The sequence below is a fragment of the Petaurus breviceps genome, unplaced genomic scaffold (assembly GCF_028583685.1).
Source record: "Petaurus breviceps papuanus isolate PSGF00001 unplaced genomic scaffold, PetGlider_PUasm1.0 98, whole genome shotgun sequence".
In the NCBI taxonomy this organism is placed as follows: Eukaryota; Metazoa; Chordata; class Mammalia; order Diprotodontia; family Petauridae; genus Petaurus; species Petaurus breviceps.
In genome coordinates, this window is record NW_027187460.1 from 9,755,732 (window position 1) to 9,771,024 (window position 15,293).

The 15,293-nt window shown below is 38.3% G+C and overlaps 1 protein-coding gene across 1 annotated transcript in view; it reads left to right on the plus strand.

The window, feature by feature from the left end:
- Positions 1 to 15,293, plus strand: part of FAM135B (family with sequence similarity 135 member B) — a 438,393-nt gene that overhangs the window by 374,873 nt on the left and 48,227 nt on the right. The window contains exons 9-10 of the mRNA XM_069081364.1: positions 7,823 to 7,872; positions 14,952 to 15,107. Of these exons, the coding sequence (XP_068937465.1) occupies positions 7,823 to 7,872; positions 14,952 to 15,107 (206 nt within the window). The remainder of the gene's footprint in view (positions 1 to 7,822; positions 7,873 to 14,951; positions 15,108 to 15,293) is intronic.

Consider the following 15,293-nt stretch of genomic DNA (forward strand, 5'->3'; position numbering starts at 1 on the left):
TATTTTATGATATTAAGGAAGGAAAAAAAAAGGAAGAATTTATCACAGGTAAAGAAAAAGGGGATGTATTGTATCTGAAAGTATACTTGGTATTTATTCAGAATCACTTTCTCTGTATTCACTCTTTTCAAGTGATTGCTCAAGGCCAGGTTTACAATTCACTTCTTCCCAGGGATGTGTCTCCCATTTCTGCCATTGGCTCCAGCTCCTACCAGTTGTGTTCCTTCTACTTTTAGGGGTCCAAGCACCTAGGTTGTACTTAACAGGTTAGCTTTTTACAATTCAACATTTACTTCAAAGATGTAGCAATAAAAAGCATTGTCCTCAGCCCCCCAAAGACAAAATTGCCTCCTGCACCTGCTCAGTCTTTTGAGAGGGGAAGGACATTAGGTTCACAGCTTAACTCAGTTCTTAGATAGCTTAGCCCCACCAAGATGCAAGTCCACAATGCTCTGCTCTCAAGGCCACACTTTAAGGAGAATATTCATAACCTGAAGAGAACTCAAAAGAGAGCAACCTGAGTGAAAAGGACACTTGAGTTTAGGCCATATGGGGATCAGTTGAAGTTTAGCCTGGAGAAGAGACTTCTCAAAGGGAACATGATAGCTGACTTCAGACATTTGAAAATGTATCACTCTGAAGAGGGACACTTTCAGGGCAATGAATGAATTTTGCAAAAAAGATAAATTTATTCTCAATATAAAGGGAAGGATTTAAACTTTCCAACAATCTGAACTACCCCCAAATCAAATGGACTGCCATGGTAAGAAGTAGGTCCCCTTCCATTAGAGCTCCTCATGGTTTAGACTAGGTGACTTTTAAAAATACCTTCCAATTCTAAAATTCTTTGATTCTATGAAAAGGAATAACACCATCGATAAGAATGAATGGCCTCTTCTAGCGCTTAGGAGTATGTAGCATTTCGTACATATTTCATTTAATTTGGTCCCCACTCCAGTCCTGTGATATAGATATTAGAAAATATTACTTCAGTTCTTCAAGCATCCAAGACATTACCAGAATCCCTCTACCAGTGCAGGTATAAAATCATAGGTTCAGGCATCACAGGCCTTTGTCCAGCTATTTCATTTTACACCTGAGGAAACTGAGACTCAGAGAGGTACAGTAACTTACCTAAAGTCATGCATGTAGTGAGTAAACAGGGTCAGATCTTCTGACTTCAAATTCAACATTTATCCCACTATACTGTGATAATCATCATGTCTCCTTCCTGCATATTGGGTTTTGTGACTTTCAGTGGCCAATTGTATCCATTCCCATTTAGTCAGCCTCCCGATGATAAGCCTCTGTACTTAGAATGGGAAAGTGGTGTAGTATGGGGAAAGAATAATGAACTTTGATTCAGAAGACCTGAGTCTCTTCTCTTGACTTAGATAAATCACTTTCCCTCAGTGAAATGAGGGCATTGGAATAGTAATCCCTAAAGCCCCTTCTACTGCTCACATTCTGTAGTCCTGCTTCTCAGCAGAGACATATAGTAAATTACTAGGACCATGAAGTATATGTGATGGGATATTTGGCTTTGGTCATTCATGATTAAAAGAAATATCATAAATACAGTGCTCAGTCCTAGGTAGCCACCTTGGATACTTCTGTGTGTAGTTACAGTAGAGTAGTGCTAGGAAAGAAGGTCCATGGTGCTAAGAATGGTGTTGATTTTAGGCAAATCGGCCTAAAACTACCCTGCTTCTATGGCTGCTTTTCTCTTCTTCCTGGACCTTCAGAGACCATACCTAGCAGGAGGAAGAAACCCTCCTGGCTTACAATGCCCAAGAATCATGCAATCTGTTCCAGATACTTGCTGCAGTTACCATTTTACTGCCGAATCAGACTTTCAGAGACCTGGTACCAAGCCACTGACTTATGAATTCCCCAAAACTATGCAAGTAGTTGCCAGTATATTCCCACCTTCTACCACTCCACATGCCTTGTTTCCCACTTCTTATTCTGAGGGATATAATCCAATCAGCATCATCACTTGAAGGGTGAGTCAATGGGCTACCCTGCTAAGCTAGGTGGCTCAGCAGGGAGTTCTGGGCCTGGAGTCAGGAGGATTTGAGTTCAAATCCAGCCTCAGACACACTCACTAGCTGTGTTGACTCTGAAAAAGGCACTTAACCTCTGTTTGCCTTAATCAAACACTGGGGATGGGAATGTCAAACCACTCCAGTATCTTTTCCAAGAAAACTCTGTGGACAGCATTGCCCTGCTATGATCCACAGGATCATGAAAAATCAGATGTGGCTGAATGACTGAACAACACTGTAATTATTATGTTCATTACCCTCATCAAAACAATCTACTCTGGTCATAACTCATTTTTGTATTCTGTCTCCTCTACTCTGGTCATCACTCATTTTTGTATTCTGTCTCCTCTTGTTAAAATAAACACTGGTTGAGATTTGGAATTGTCTTACTTGTGTATTTGCAGCCCCAGTGCTTTGCACATATAAGTACTTAATAGGTGACTTTTCACTTCATTCATTCATTCATCTAATAACCAGTGAATAAAAATACTATTGGAAAGTCTGAACCACATCAATATTGATATCATCATTCTAAACAAAGCTAGATGACAAAAATAGTGTTAGTCAAGGGGAAGGATGATTCTAAAGTTCTAACAAAGAAAACATGAGTTAGAGGAGTTGGTTTTATGATATCACCAAAGGCAATAAGAAAAACCATTTCGTGTTCTCATATTGTAGTGCTGATGGTAACCACAAGGGCAATCTTGGTTCAGAATAAAAACATTTGTGAACCATAATGAAAGTGGTCAGAGAAAGATTATGAATAGTTTTACCACGAAGAACCTCACAAACACATTCAAATGAAATCAAGGCTACAGAAAGTTTGATGTGTGACCCTTTTAATACACATCATTCATGGAACATTCATAAAAGAAAGTGACAGAAACATAGAAGAGTAGTTTCTAGAAAAATATATTTTTTCATCATGGATGTCAGAAGAACCATTATATTTCAGTCCTACCATTTTAGTCCCCAGTGTGCTCTATTATGGATGTTGACATGGAACTTACCAGGCTTAACTGGATCTACTATGCACCAAGTAAAAAAAAAAAGCCATGCTTTTTGTTTTTGTCAGAAGCATCATAATCGTCATCATCAATATCAGCATCATGCATCAGGTCATTCCTACAAGACGCTACAGGAAAATTAAGATTATTGATCAGTATAAATTGTCTAAGGAAAGAGTAGAAAGAAACGGAGCAGAGCATCACTGCAGGTTGCAGAAATACTGCACCTTCCAAGATACCTAGCAAGACACTGTCAGGTGGCCAGAATTATGCATCTGAAGCTTGCTATTTTTCATGGAATGACAGCAGACAAATTTCATTACTACAAATAAAGCCCTCAAAATATCCTTGAGAATTCATTATAATTATAATAATTGTTGTTATTATTAATTTACTGGATCCATATTGTTATCACAGACCAAACTATTGCCTGAGATTGCTGGGACTTAAAACTGATCCTTAAAGACTTAAGGACAAAGAGAGAATGCAAAGATGAATAGAACATGGCCCCTGATTTCTGGGGCTCTAAATCTACTTGGGGTGAGAGTTCACAAGTGTAGCGGCAAGCACCCCAAGCGCGTCCTCAGGGTTTGCTGCCCACACAGGTTCTTGGATCTGCTTTGTTAAAGGAAAGCAACTCAAAATGGGTTAACAAGCTTACTCTAATCAGTCAGACATATATCGCCTACCTTATTCAGGGGAAAAAGGTCAGCACCCTGAATCTCAAAGTATACAGGCATAATTATCAAGACAGAAACATCAAGTAGACAGATTTCCAAACTGCCCAACCATTACATCCATACCCAGTCAACATCTGGGTTTCCACATTCTGGGCCCTTCAAAGCCGGGGGACTCTCAACAACGGCTTCCCAGAATTCAGATCAAATCACAGAACACTTCTCAAAGTGAGTCCCAAAACAAAGCTACACATCAGGGCCTATACAGCCCTCTCCTGGCTCAGAGAATGTAACAACCCCATTGACCCACTGGCCAATCAAGAAGTAAGCCTCCCACCCCAGGCTCCAGGTGCATGCCAGCCTAGGGGCAGGGAAGATCTTTAAAATTTACATTTGCATTACAACAAGATCATAGATTAAGAACTAGAAGAGACTTTAGAGAGCAGTGAATCTCACAGCCCCCTTTTTTTTTTCTTGTCACATGAGGAACCCAAGGCTCAGGGGACTTATGTGATTGCTCATGTTTCAGGAAGATCTGAGTTCAAATTCTGCTTCAGACTCTTATAGTAGCTATGTGACCCTGGACCAGCCATTTAATCTTTGTTTGCTTCAGTTTTATCATCTGAAAAATGGAAATAATAATAACACCTATTTCCCAGGGTTGTTGTGAAAATCAAATGAGCTTATAATTGTAAAGTGCTTAGCACAGTGTCTGGTACATAGTAAGTACTATATAAATGCTAGCTAAAGTTAGCGTAATAATGATTATCAATATTATCATTATTATTGAAATAGGAGAAAACCCAGATAGTCTTAGATGCTTTTGTAGAGCACTGAGATATTAAGTGACTTTACTTAGGAGAAGAGAAACAGTATGAAGAGGAGGTAGAACTTATAACCAGATCTTCATGGTTCCAATTCCAAGTGTCCATCAGCCATGCCCTGCTGCCTCTCCCTTGGAATGAAAATCCTGGTGATTGAGACAACAGTAATCACTACTAAGGAATGTATCTTTTCTTATCTTCATAAAATCTGTATGAAAACAATCTACATGATTTCAAGATTTGCTGTCCTTTGTACTCAGAGAGGCCCCAAATAGCATCACTATGTCAGGGTCAATGTATAGTGTGTCTGAATGGTGCATCAGACCCATACAAGCTTGGAAGGCTCCACCACAGGTCTGGCAGAAATAGTCTGTGTGAACGTTTGGAATGGAGATGTCTCTAAATTTGCACATCTCATGTTTCTTTACAACTACAACAATTCTGCTTCACTCATAGAGCACAGTACCTTCTTTGATATAGGCACACCATACTGGTGGAGCTATGCCAGTCTCCTATGTTGCACAATCGATTCCAGAGTCCTTCACAGAGGCCCTCAGAGTATCCTTCTGAACTCCATGTAACTCTTTACCTTTTGAGAATTTTCTGTGAAATAATATTTTAAGCAAATATGTGTTTGACATTTGAACAGTTGGTCAGCCCATTGGAGTTGTGACCTCTGCAACCGAGCCTGAGTACTTGCCAGTTCACCTTGAGAAAGGACCTCAGTGTCTGGTACCTTAAATTGCTGGGTGATCTTTAAAATATTCCTAAGACAATTCAAATGGAAGCTTGACATGGCACTAGTATACTGTAAAGGTTTCACAGGCAGGCAATAATGAGGTCAGCACAATGCCTCTGTAGACCTTCAGCTTTGTAGATAGCCTAATACTTCTCTTGTACACTTTCCTTTGGAGCCTCCCAAACTCTAATCTAACTCTGGCAATGTGTGCCTCAACCTTATCATCTACATTGGAAAGCATACTTCCAGGATAAGTGAACTTATCCACAGCATTCAAAATTTCTCTGTTTGCTGTTACTGAAGGTTCCATGTATGGACGATAGATACAGTGTTGACTAGTAGAGAATCTCAGTTTTCTCCATGTGATTACGACAAAATTAGCACAAGTGACAAAATTGAGCCATATTTTATTGTGTCTGAGCCCTAAAGGCTGCATTGAGTGCATAATCATCAGTGAACAAAAAGTTGTGCACCAACCCTCCCTCTACTTTAGACTTGGCTTGTAGTCTTTTCAAGTTTGCCACTTCCTTCTCCTGCTCATTTTACAGATGAGGAAACTGAGACAAACAGGTTAAGTGACTTGCCCAGGGTCACATAGCTAGTGTCTGAGGCTGGATTTAAATTTGGGTCTTCCTAACTCCAGCCCCAGAATTCTATTTGTTGTGCCATTTAGCTACCTCATATTTCTGTTGAAGATACTTTTCTTCTGGTCACCCATGTTCATAATCTCGGAGTAATTCTCAGCTTGTCCCTCTCCCTCACCCTTCATGCTGAGTCATTTGTAACTCCACAATATATCTCACATCTGTTTACTTCTCACCATTTGGATGACTATGGTACTAGTTCAATCCTTAATCACCTCTCAAATAAAGTACCGTAACATCTTCTAAATTGGCACTTATCTCCTCACCTGCTTACCTGGAAAGCACCATCAGCTCAGTCCTAAGGGATCCTTGACTTCCTTGAATGATCAGCTCAGGTCTGACTTTCTACAGGAAGTGAATCCTGAATCAAATTGCTATTGCCCTTTCCCCAAAAATAATTTGTGTCAATTTTCCATATATTTTCTATTTAATTTTCTGAGTACATGTTTTCTGCCAATAGAATGTAAGTCCCTTGAGTAAAGGAGTTTTCTCATGTTTGTCTTCAGACTCCAAGTACATAGCACAATGCCTAGTACATAAACATTTAACAAATATTGTTTCACATTCATGATACACAGAGTTTTTGTTGTTTGTTGATTACTGCTAACATTTTTTTTAAGTTTGGTAGAATAAAATGTATTCTTAAATGCTGTTCTCTGAGAAGTTATTTCTCATGAAAATATTAAGATCACATAATATTGCTGGGTATAGTGGCCCGCTATTATATTCTCAACTCCCAGGGGGGCTGATACTCATAGTTGCGGTGGGCTCTGCCAATTGGGTGTCTACACTGTATGTCATCAGAATTTTGATCCCCCAGAAATGAGAAGACACCAGGGTGCCCCAGTCCAGGTCAGAAACACTCCTCCTCCTGAATTCAAATTTGGCCTCAGATAACTGTGTGACCCTGGGCAAGTTACTCAAACCTGTTTGCTTTGGTTTCCTTATCTATAAAATGAGCTAGAGAAGGAAATGGCAAACCACTCCATTACCTTTGCCAAGGAAACCCCAGATGGGGTCATGAAAAGTCAGACATGCCTGAACAACAACATCTATTAGATTATGGTTCCAGAACATGAAAAGAAGGAAGGGCCAACAGCTTTGTTTCTGATCTTGGAATCAAAGTAAAAAAAAAAGAAGTTTAAAAAAAAGTCTAAACTTATTCCTGGGATATTGAGAGTATTTTTTTTCCATTTTTAAGTTCTTTAAATTGTAGATCCACAACTAAGGTCTTGGTTAAGTAATTAATCTATTTCCTAAGGTCCCACAATTTTTATAAGAATTAATACTATTTTGGGGTTAAAACCTTTGTTCTCCCAGTAAGGAACTACCTCCCTCATTGCTAATCAGCACTTGTTCTGCTGCCTATAGGCTCATATTTAGCTTGAGGGAAATGAGAGGTTGATTGACTTATCCAGGATCAAAGGGGCAGCACATACCAGAGACAAGACTTGAATCAGCCACCTTTTTCTGAAGTCCATTTTCTGTCCATTATACCATTTTAGCTCTCTGATTACTACAGTTATAACATGACTAGATTCAGCTCCCCACACAGGAACAACCTAGTGAGGTGGTAACTGCATTGGAAAAGGAATCAATAAATATGGTTTCTGATCCTGTCTCCCTAACCAGCTTTGCTGTGTACATTGGGTTACTTCTGTGGGGCTTACTTTTCAGGAGGAGAAAATGAGGTGGTGGGTCCCACTGATCTCTGTAGGGTTCTTATAGCTCTAAGATTTTTTGATTCTAAGTTAGTTTGGGAATTGAGAGCTGAATGGGGATATTTTGATGGACACGTGGAACGCTCTTCAGTTTAATTAATAACTCTTCAACTTCACTTTTGACCTCAATTTCATCTTCTGCCTTTGTTTTTTCCCTCATAGAGAAACTTGCTGTTGAAGAAACATTATCTCTTCTGTGTTCAGAGCTACAGGTAATTAGTGACTTGGATGTATTATATTCTGTTAATGTTTTATGGCAATAGATATATTGGGAAGTCAAGTCACGGTCTCTTGTCAGGTACTAAGGTCAAAAAGAAGGGAATACAAAGAGGAGGGGGAGGTAAAAAACTGCAAAATTTCACATTTGACCTTAAACTGAGAATTATCCCTCCGTTTTCAGTCAGTCAATCCACAGTTTTTATTTTCTGAATAAGATACACTGGGCATTGGGGGGGATACCCAAAGTCCTTGTTTTTATAGTAGGAGAATTTTAATAGGAACACACACACATATTAACTGCACAAAAAAAGAAAGTGTGTAGTTGTAATTTATCCATATGCAGTCAAGATGTAGGAAAGTTGCTGAAACACAGAACTTTTTATAAAAACCACTCAATCTCAAGAGGCTATTAAAGTCCAGCTCATACCTGAACAAGAACTTTCTCTGTAACCTAATGGTCCATTAGACCATTAGACTGTGAACTTCTTGAGGCCAGGCCTGTATTGTGTGGTTAAATATACAAATATGATATATAGAATATAACAATAATTATATATGATATACTGATATGATGAATTATATAATATGTAATATTTGTATATATGTATATGTGAAATATATATATGTATGTGTGTATGCATTGATTTGCGGTTTTTTGAAAAAAATCATCAATATTTAGCACAGAGTATGTTCTTAATAAAGGAATAAATGTTTGTTGACTTGACTTTGAAGACACTGAGTGAGGGGGAACCCCACTACCTTCTAATGAAGCCCATTCCATTTGGGATAATTCTAACCATTAGAAAAAATGTTCTTCATATCAAGGCTGCTAGTTCTGCTCTCTGAGGATAATCAGAATAAATCAAATTCCTGTTATAAATATCAACCCTCCAAATAATTCAGCAGAGCTATAATGTGTCCCTTGGGGCTTCTCTTCTTCAGACTGAATGTCCCTCATTCTTGAATCAGTTGTGATATGGCATGATCTCCAAACCCTTCACCATTTTTGTAACCTTCTGGAAATGCTGTAATCTGCTGCTACCTTCCCTAAAATGTAATGTAATCTAATTTGGTCCAACAAATGTAACGTAAAATGCAACCCAGATATAAAAATAGTATTCCAAATATTATCTGACCATGGTGGTATACATTATGACTATCAAATAGATATAATACTTCTTTTAATGCTTCCAAATTGCACTACTAAGTGATGGACTTGGAGTCAGGAAGATCTGAGTTCAAAGCCACCCTCAGATACTTATTAGCTGTGTGATTCTGAGGAAGTCACCTAACTACAATATGCTTGAGTTTGCTGTAAAGTGAGGATAATCATAGTACCTTTTTCACAAAGTTGTGTGGATAAGATGAAATAGCAAATGTAAAGTGCTTTTCATACCTTAAAGAGCTACATAAATGTTAATCATTAATATTATTACTATTGACTCATATTGATAATAATGCTAAAATATAATTAGAGTCCTCCTCTTTTTGTATTTCCTCTTTTATTATCCTAACTCTTACACTTAGTATTGATATTTTAAGTCCCAAACATTGGAAGCCCCACTGTGTCCCAGTATGTCACCATTACAAGCACTTAACTTGACTTTAAGATTAAAGATGATGCCTACCTGACACCCACACTATTTGGGCCTGTAGGAACAACTCAATTTCATTCAAAGAAGCTGCTTACAGTGTTTTGATCTCTAGAAATTGGAAATGCTTTTAGCCTGAGCAATTTAAAACACAATAGCATTCCAATTCAATGCATCTGAACTTCCAAAGGCATTGGCTGACAAATGAATAATTCTCTAACAGCTCCCACAAACTGAGGGTATTTCCTGCTGCATCCAACAATGTCATTTCCAAGGATAAAATCAGATACCAGGAGACTAAAGGGCTTTTTCAGTTCAACAAAGAAAATAAAGAAATGAGGGCAGGAAGAAAACAAAAGTTCACTTTATAGTTCAGTTAGTTGCTGGGTACTACAGTGTGCTTGGATTGGTGAGGGTTTTAACTGGAAAGGTCAGTTATCAGGATGCAATACTGAAGGGGAAATTGACTCTTTCTGGGTCACAGTTTCAGTCTCTGACAAATGATGGAATTATATTAAATGATCTCTAAGATTGTTTATTTTCTACCTAGCATTTACCCAGAACTTTAAGATTTGCAAAACAATCATATATGTTGTCTTTTAATCTTTACAACAACCCTGGGTGCTATTATTGTCCCCATTTTAGAGAGGGTAAAAATGAGGCTGAGGGAGGTTAAGCAACTTGCCCAGGAGTACATAGCTTTAGATTTGGAGTCAAGAGTTTTTGGTTTTAATCCTGTTTCTGTTAAGTGTTCCCACAGTGGATATTGGCAAGGGTCTCTGAGCTTCCCTTGCCCTATCTGTTAAATGATGTGCCTTGGATCATGTGATTTCTAAGGTCCCATTCAGCTCTGAAACTTTGTTCCTATAATTCTAGCTAAAACATTCCAAGCAATAAAGTTTATAAAATGTATTTTCTTTAAAAGAAAAGGCTAAACATGGCTCACATTTGGACAGGGAAAACGCAGGCTGTAGGAAATTGTTCAGAAGATTTTGGTGACAAGATTTTGGGTAGTTGGCTTTGTTTTGTAAGAAGCAGAAAACCTAGCAGAGATCAGCTCCATTCCTTTGCTACTGGAAAACGAAAGTTAGGTCAGGCAGGATTCCTAGAAAAAGAGTGGTTGGAGGGTAAAGTTGGGATAGAGATGGACTGAATTAGCCACTCGTCCCCAAAGTCACCTTTCAATGCAGGAGCCAGCTGTGCAGACAACGTTGGAAACATTTCCCCCTACTCCATGCCAGATAATGATCATGTAGGTTGCAGGGAGCTAGAACAGTAGAACAGTACCACCTAGTGGCTCATGTTGAGCAAGAAATAAATGAATACTCTGAAGGCTCCCTTTCTCTTTCCAAAATAGAAAAATATAAATCTTTTATGGTTATTTAAAGTCGTTTTTACAAACACATAAAAGTCTACAGTGGTGTTCTAGGCAGATTTATGGGGAGTTTATTGAAATGCTTCCCTTGAGTCTTAAGTTCTTCTCCCCACAGCCAAAGTTAACTTATAAAGGGGAAAAATGTGGAGTTGCCAGCAGATTGAAAAATAAAAATGTCTCAGAAGAATAGGCACTATTTGCTATTGGTAAACATGAGTGTAGCCTCCCCAGAAACAAAAGATGGGATTCCTTGGCACATTAAGGACAATTCAGGAAACTTGGAGTTGTTTCTGCATTTACAGTCTCACAGAATCTTAGTGATGTCAAAGCTCATTTACGTTATGTATTTGACGCCTCCCCACCCCCACCCCAGTTGAAGCAACAATGCCTCAATAGTTATCTCTGACAAATAATAGGTGCCTGGTCTTGATTTGAATTCTTTCATTGACAGGGAAGTCCCTACCTCAGAAAACAGCCTTTGTCGCCGTTCTTGAAAAGGTCTCACTATTAGGAGTTGAGTCACACAGTCAAGTTTTATGGAAACTTTGTTCTTTGCCCATTTCTCGCCATAATCTGACAAGTTAGTCAGTCAATAAATATTAATCACCTACTATATGCCAAACACTGTGCTAAGCAGTAGGGATACAAAGAAAGTCAAAAGATAGTCTCTACCCTTAGGGAGCTCACAGTCTTGTGGACAAAAGACAGTAGTACATAAAATAGAAATGGTAAAGTTGGAGACAGACTATGGGAAGACAGTAGATAAAGGTCAGAGGAGTGCAGCCAGAAGGAAATGATTAGATGACTGCCTTGGAAGGATCTGGGAGGAGCTCCTTTTTTTGTTTGTTTGTTTTGGAGGGGGGAAGGCAGGACACTTGGGGTTAAATGACTTGCCCAAGGTCACACTGCTAGTAAATGTGTCAGGCATTTGAAATAGGATTTGAACTCAGGTCCTTCTGACTCCAGGGTCAGAAGCCACCCCAAAGAGCTCTTTAAGGTCCAATTCCACCTTTTGCAATTAGGGGGAGGGAGGGGCAAGCGAAATAGTACATCTAAGTTCTAGTTGTCATCATCATCAACACCATTCTCACTGGGAAAATTCATGATATAAAAGAAACTATTAAATTGCAACAAGTAGAGACAAGAGTGATAATGATAAGAGGAACTCATTTCTTTTCTGAGAGTCAGGCATCATCCTGTAGTTGATAGAAAGTCCACTTTAGTCAAGAAGGCCTGTGTTCAAATCCTGCCTCTGACATATACTCGCCATGTAACACGAACAAATCGCTTCATCTCAGTGCCCCCAGGCAATGCTCTAATATTGGTAGCTGCTGCAAAAGAGATTTGATGATGGTCATTAATAGGAGTTTCCTTCTGAAGAATTTTCCATGACAATGAAACCATAGGTTTGGTTAAACAATAAAGCCAAATCATTTCTCTAGAACTTTAAAAGCTTTGAAACTCTTTCATTGTACCTTTAAAGTAGACTGTGCAGATGTACTTTACAGATATAAGGTATTTTTGCCCAAGGTGACACATTGATAAAGCTAGGATACATTAACTTTAGACTGTAGAAGGAGAGGAGGAAGGTTCCTAAAGGCCATCACATCTAACCCTTTCATTTTCCAGATGAGGAAACTAAAGCTTAGAGAGATGTAATGATTTACTTGAGGTCACACTAGTAATTGACCTAAGATTCTAATCTGAGTCTTCTGAATAGAAAATCAATGTTCTTTCCATTATTGTCCTTTCCACTATCTCCACTATATATTGACCATAGACATTTTATTTGTCAATTTAATTATAATTTTCAGTACCAAATTTTTTGTCCTCCCCACCATTTATGAAAGAAAAATACAAAAGCATGTTAAATACGTGCATAGTCAAGCAAATGTCCATATTGGTCATGCCCCCCAAATAATTTTTAAAATGTGCTCAAGCTGTACTGAATTTCAGTGCTTTACTGAAATTGTGTTTGGTCATTATGTTGATCAAAGCTCCTAAATCTTTCACAGTTGTTTGTCTTTACAGTATTGTTATTGTATGAATTATTCTCCTGGTTCTGGTCACTTGACTGTACGTTAGTCCATAAATGTCTTCACAAGTTTCTCTGAAACCCTAACTTTCATAATTTCTTATAATGCAGTATTGTTCCATCACATTCATGCACCATAACTTTTTCAGCCATTTCCCATTTAATGTATACCCTCTTAGATTCCAATTCTTTATCACCACAAAAGAGCTGTTATAAATATTTCTGTGCATATGGGTTTTTTTCATCTTAATTTAATCTCTTTGTTGTATAGACTTGGTTTAAGTATCTCAGGGTCAAAGAATATACATAGTTTAATAATTGTTGCATTGTTATTGCTGCTATTAAACTGACAGAAACTTTAGAGGTCACCTAGTTCTTATTCCAGCCATTGTACAGATTGGAAAACTGAGACTCAAAGATATAGAATGGCTTGCTCGATGTTACACTTCTAGTAAATGTGATTTTGAGTTTACTTAGTTGGCCATCCCTTCAGATCTTCATACAGAAGATGTATAATCCTTTGTTGGGTTTGTTGTAGGGTGGATTCCTGTGCAGACAAGGATTGGAAGAATGTGATATAATCTAACATTTACTAAGCCCTCGATAGTTGTAAAGCATTTTGTAAGGTTGTGACAGTTATAAACTTTATATTGTTTGATGTTATTGTTTAATTATAATCTGATGACATATTATAAAGAAAGTACTCTAATATGGAGTCATTTAAGCTTAATAGCCTTAATGTCCATAGAAACACATAGTAAGAACAGTCAGTTATATTTTTCCACTGTTAATTCTATGCGAGGCAGATGAGGCTGCCAGTTGTTTGATGGGATGAACTCTTGACTACTACAGGGGCTTTGAGGCATTTTGCTTATGCTGCATTGGTTAATCATCACATCAGTTTGTGACCTCAATAGAGAAACTACCCCTACCCAAGCTTTATCCAAACCTGGTATCAGTATGGAAACTTAAGAATTTTTCTAGGGGCAGCTAGGTGGCACAGTGAATAGAACACACACCCTGGAGTCAGGAGGACCTGAGTTCAACTCCATCCTCAGACACTTAGCACTTAACTAGATGTATGACCTTGGGCAAGTACTTAACTCCAATTGCCCTGACTTCTCCCCTCCAAAAAGCAAACAAAAAAACCAACAACAAAAAAAAAAAAACAACTTTCCTACCACATCTGGGTTTCATTAGGAATGCTACCTCATAAATCTGGTTCTGATTACCACACCCATTTGGGGGGTATATAATCTTGCCACTTAAACAACAAACTTTGAATATGTTCCCTCCCTGACGTGGCTCCTTCACTCATCCAACTGGGGTTAGTTTCTTATATGTGGGACCAAGCCTCTGTCTGTTTATATTGCCATAGCATGTATACATAATTTGTTTGCCTGTATGCTGCATTACATTACAATAAAGGTTATGATTACATCATTTCCTAATTACAAATTTTCTAGAAATCCCAAACCCAGACATTTGCTTTAACCTAAACTATGTGGCCAAATAAAGCAAATGTGCTGGTTTGGAAGTACAAAGACAGAATACAAACAAAGCACGCCCTGCCCTCCAGGACATTTCATTCAAATAGAAAGAATGCTGGAGAGGAATTAGGAGACCCAGGTTTCAGTCTTCATATAAAAATTCACTATCTGTGTGATCTTGGCCAAATCACTTAATCTTGCTGGACCACTGTTTCCTCATTTCTAAAATTAGAGTGTGGGAGGAAATGACTTCTAATGTCTTTCAAATTCAAGATCTAAGAGGCTAAGATCCTAAGTGGTTAATTTTTCTCTCTCTCAGTTTCCTTTTCTGTTAAATGGAGGGATTGGACTTAATGAGATGAACCTCACCTCTACACAGTGCCATCTAAATCTTAATAAACTGACTTCCAAACTTAGGGCTCTTTCACTATCAGTCTTTGTGAAATAATGGAATAAAGGTTTTTGTTTTGTTTTTGTTTTTTGGATAAGTTAGTTAAAGATTCAGTTAGAGAGAACTTCATGGCAAAGTTGGGAGCAATAGCATTTGGTGTCTTGACTTACGATTCCTTTCCCCCGCCAGCTAATGAACAATCCAGAGAAGATAGCTGAGCAGATAAGTAAGGATCTTACCTGGCTTTGCTCCCACCTCTTAGAACTGTGGACTCAGTTCCTAGAAGTGGTGTCACTGAATCCTGAAGTCACAACGTATCTCAACAAGGAGCACCATGCACTAAGGGTAAGGAGAGAAAATAGCTTTGTAAATTCATTCCATGTATCTACCAGTAATCTTTAGGCCCTGGAAACTGAAAGGAGACACACTGGTTTGGTCTCTTTCAAATCCATTGGTGCCAGCATGTGAAATACAATTGGGGAATTCCGTTTTAGAAAGGAAATGGGATATTTTAGGCAAAACATTAGGCTA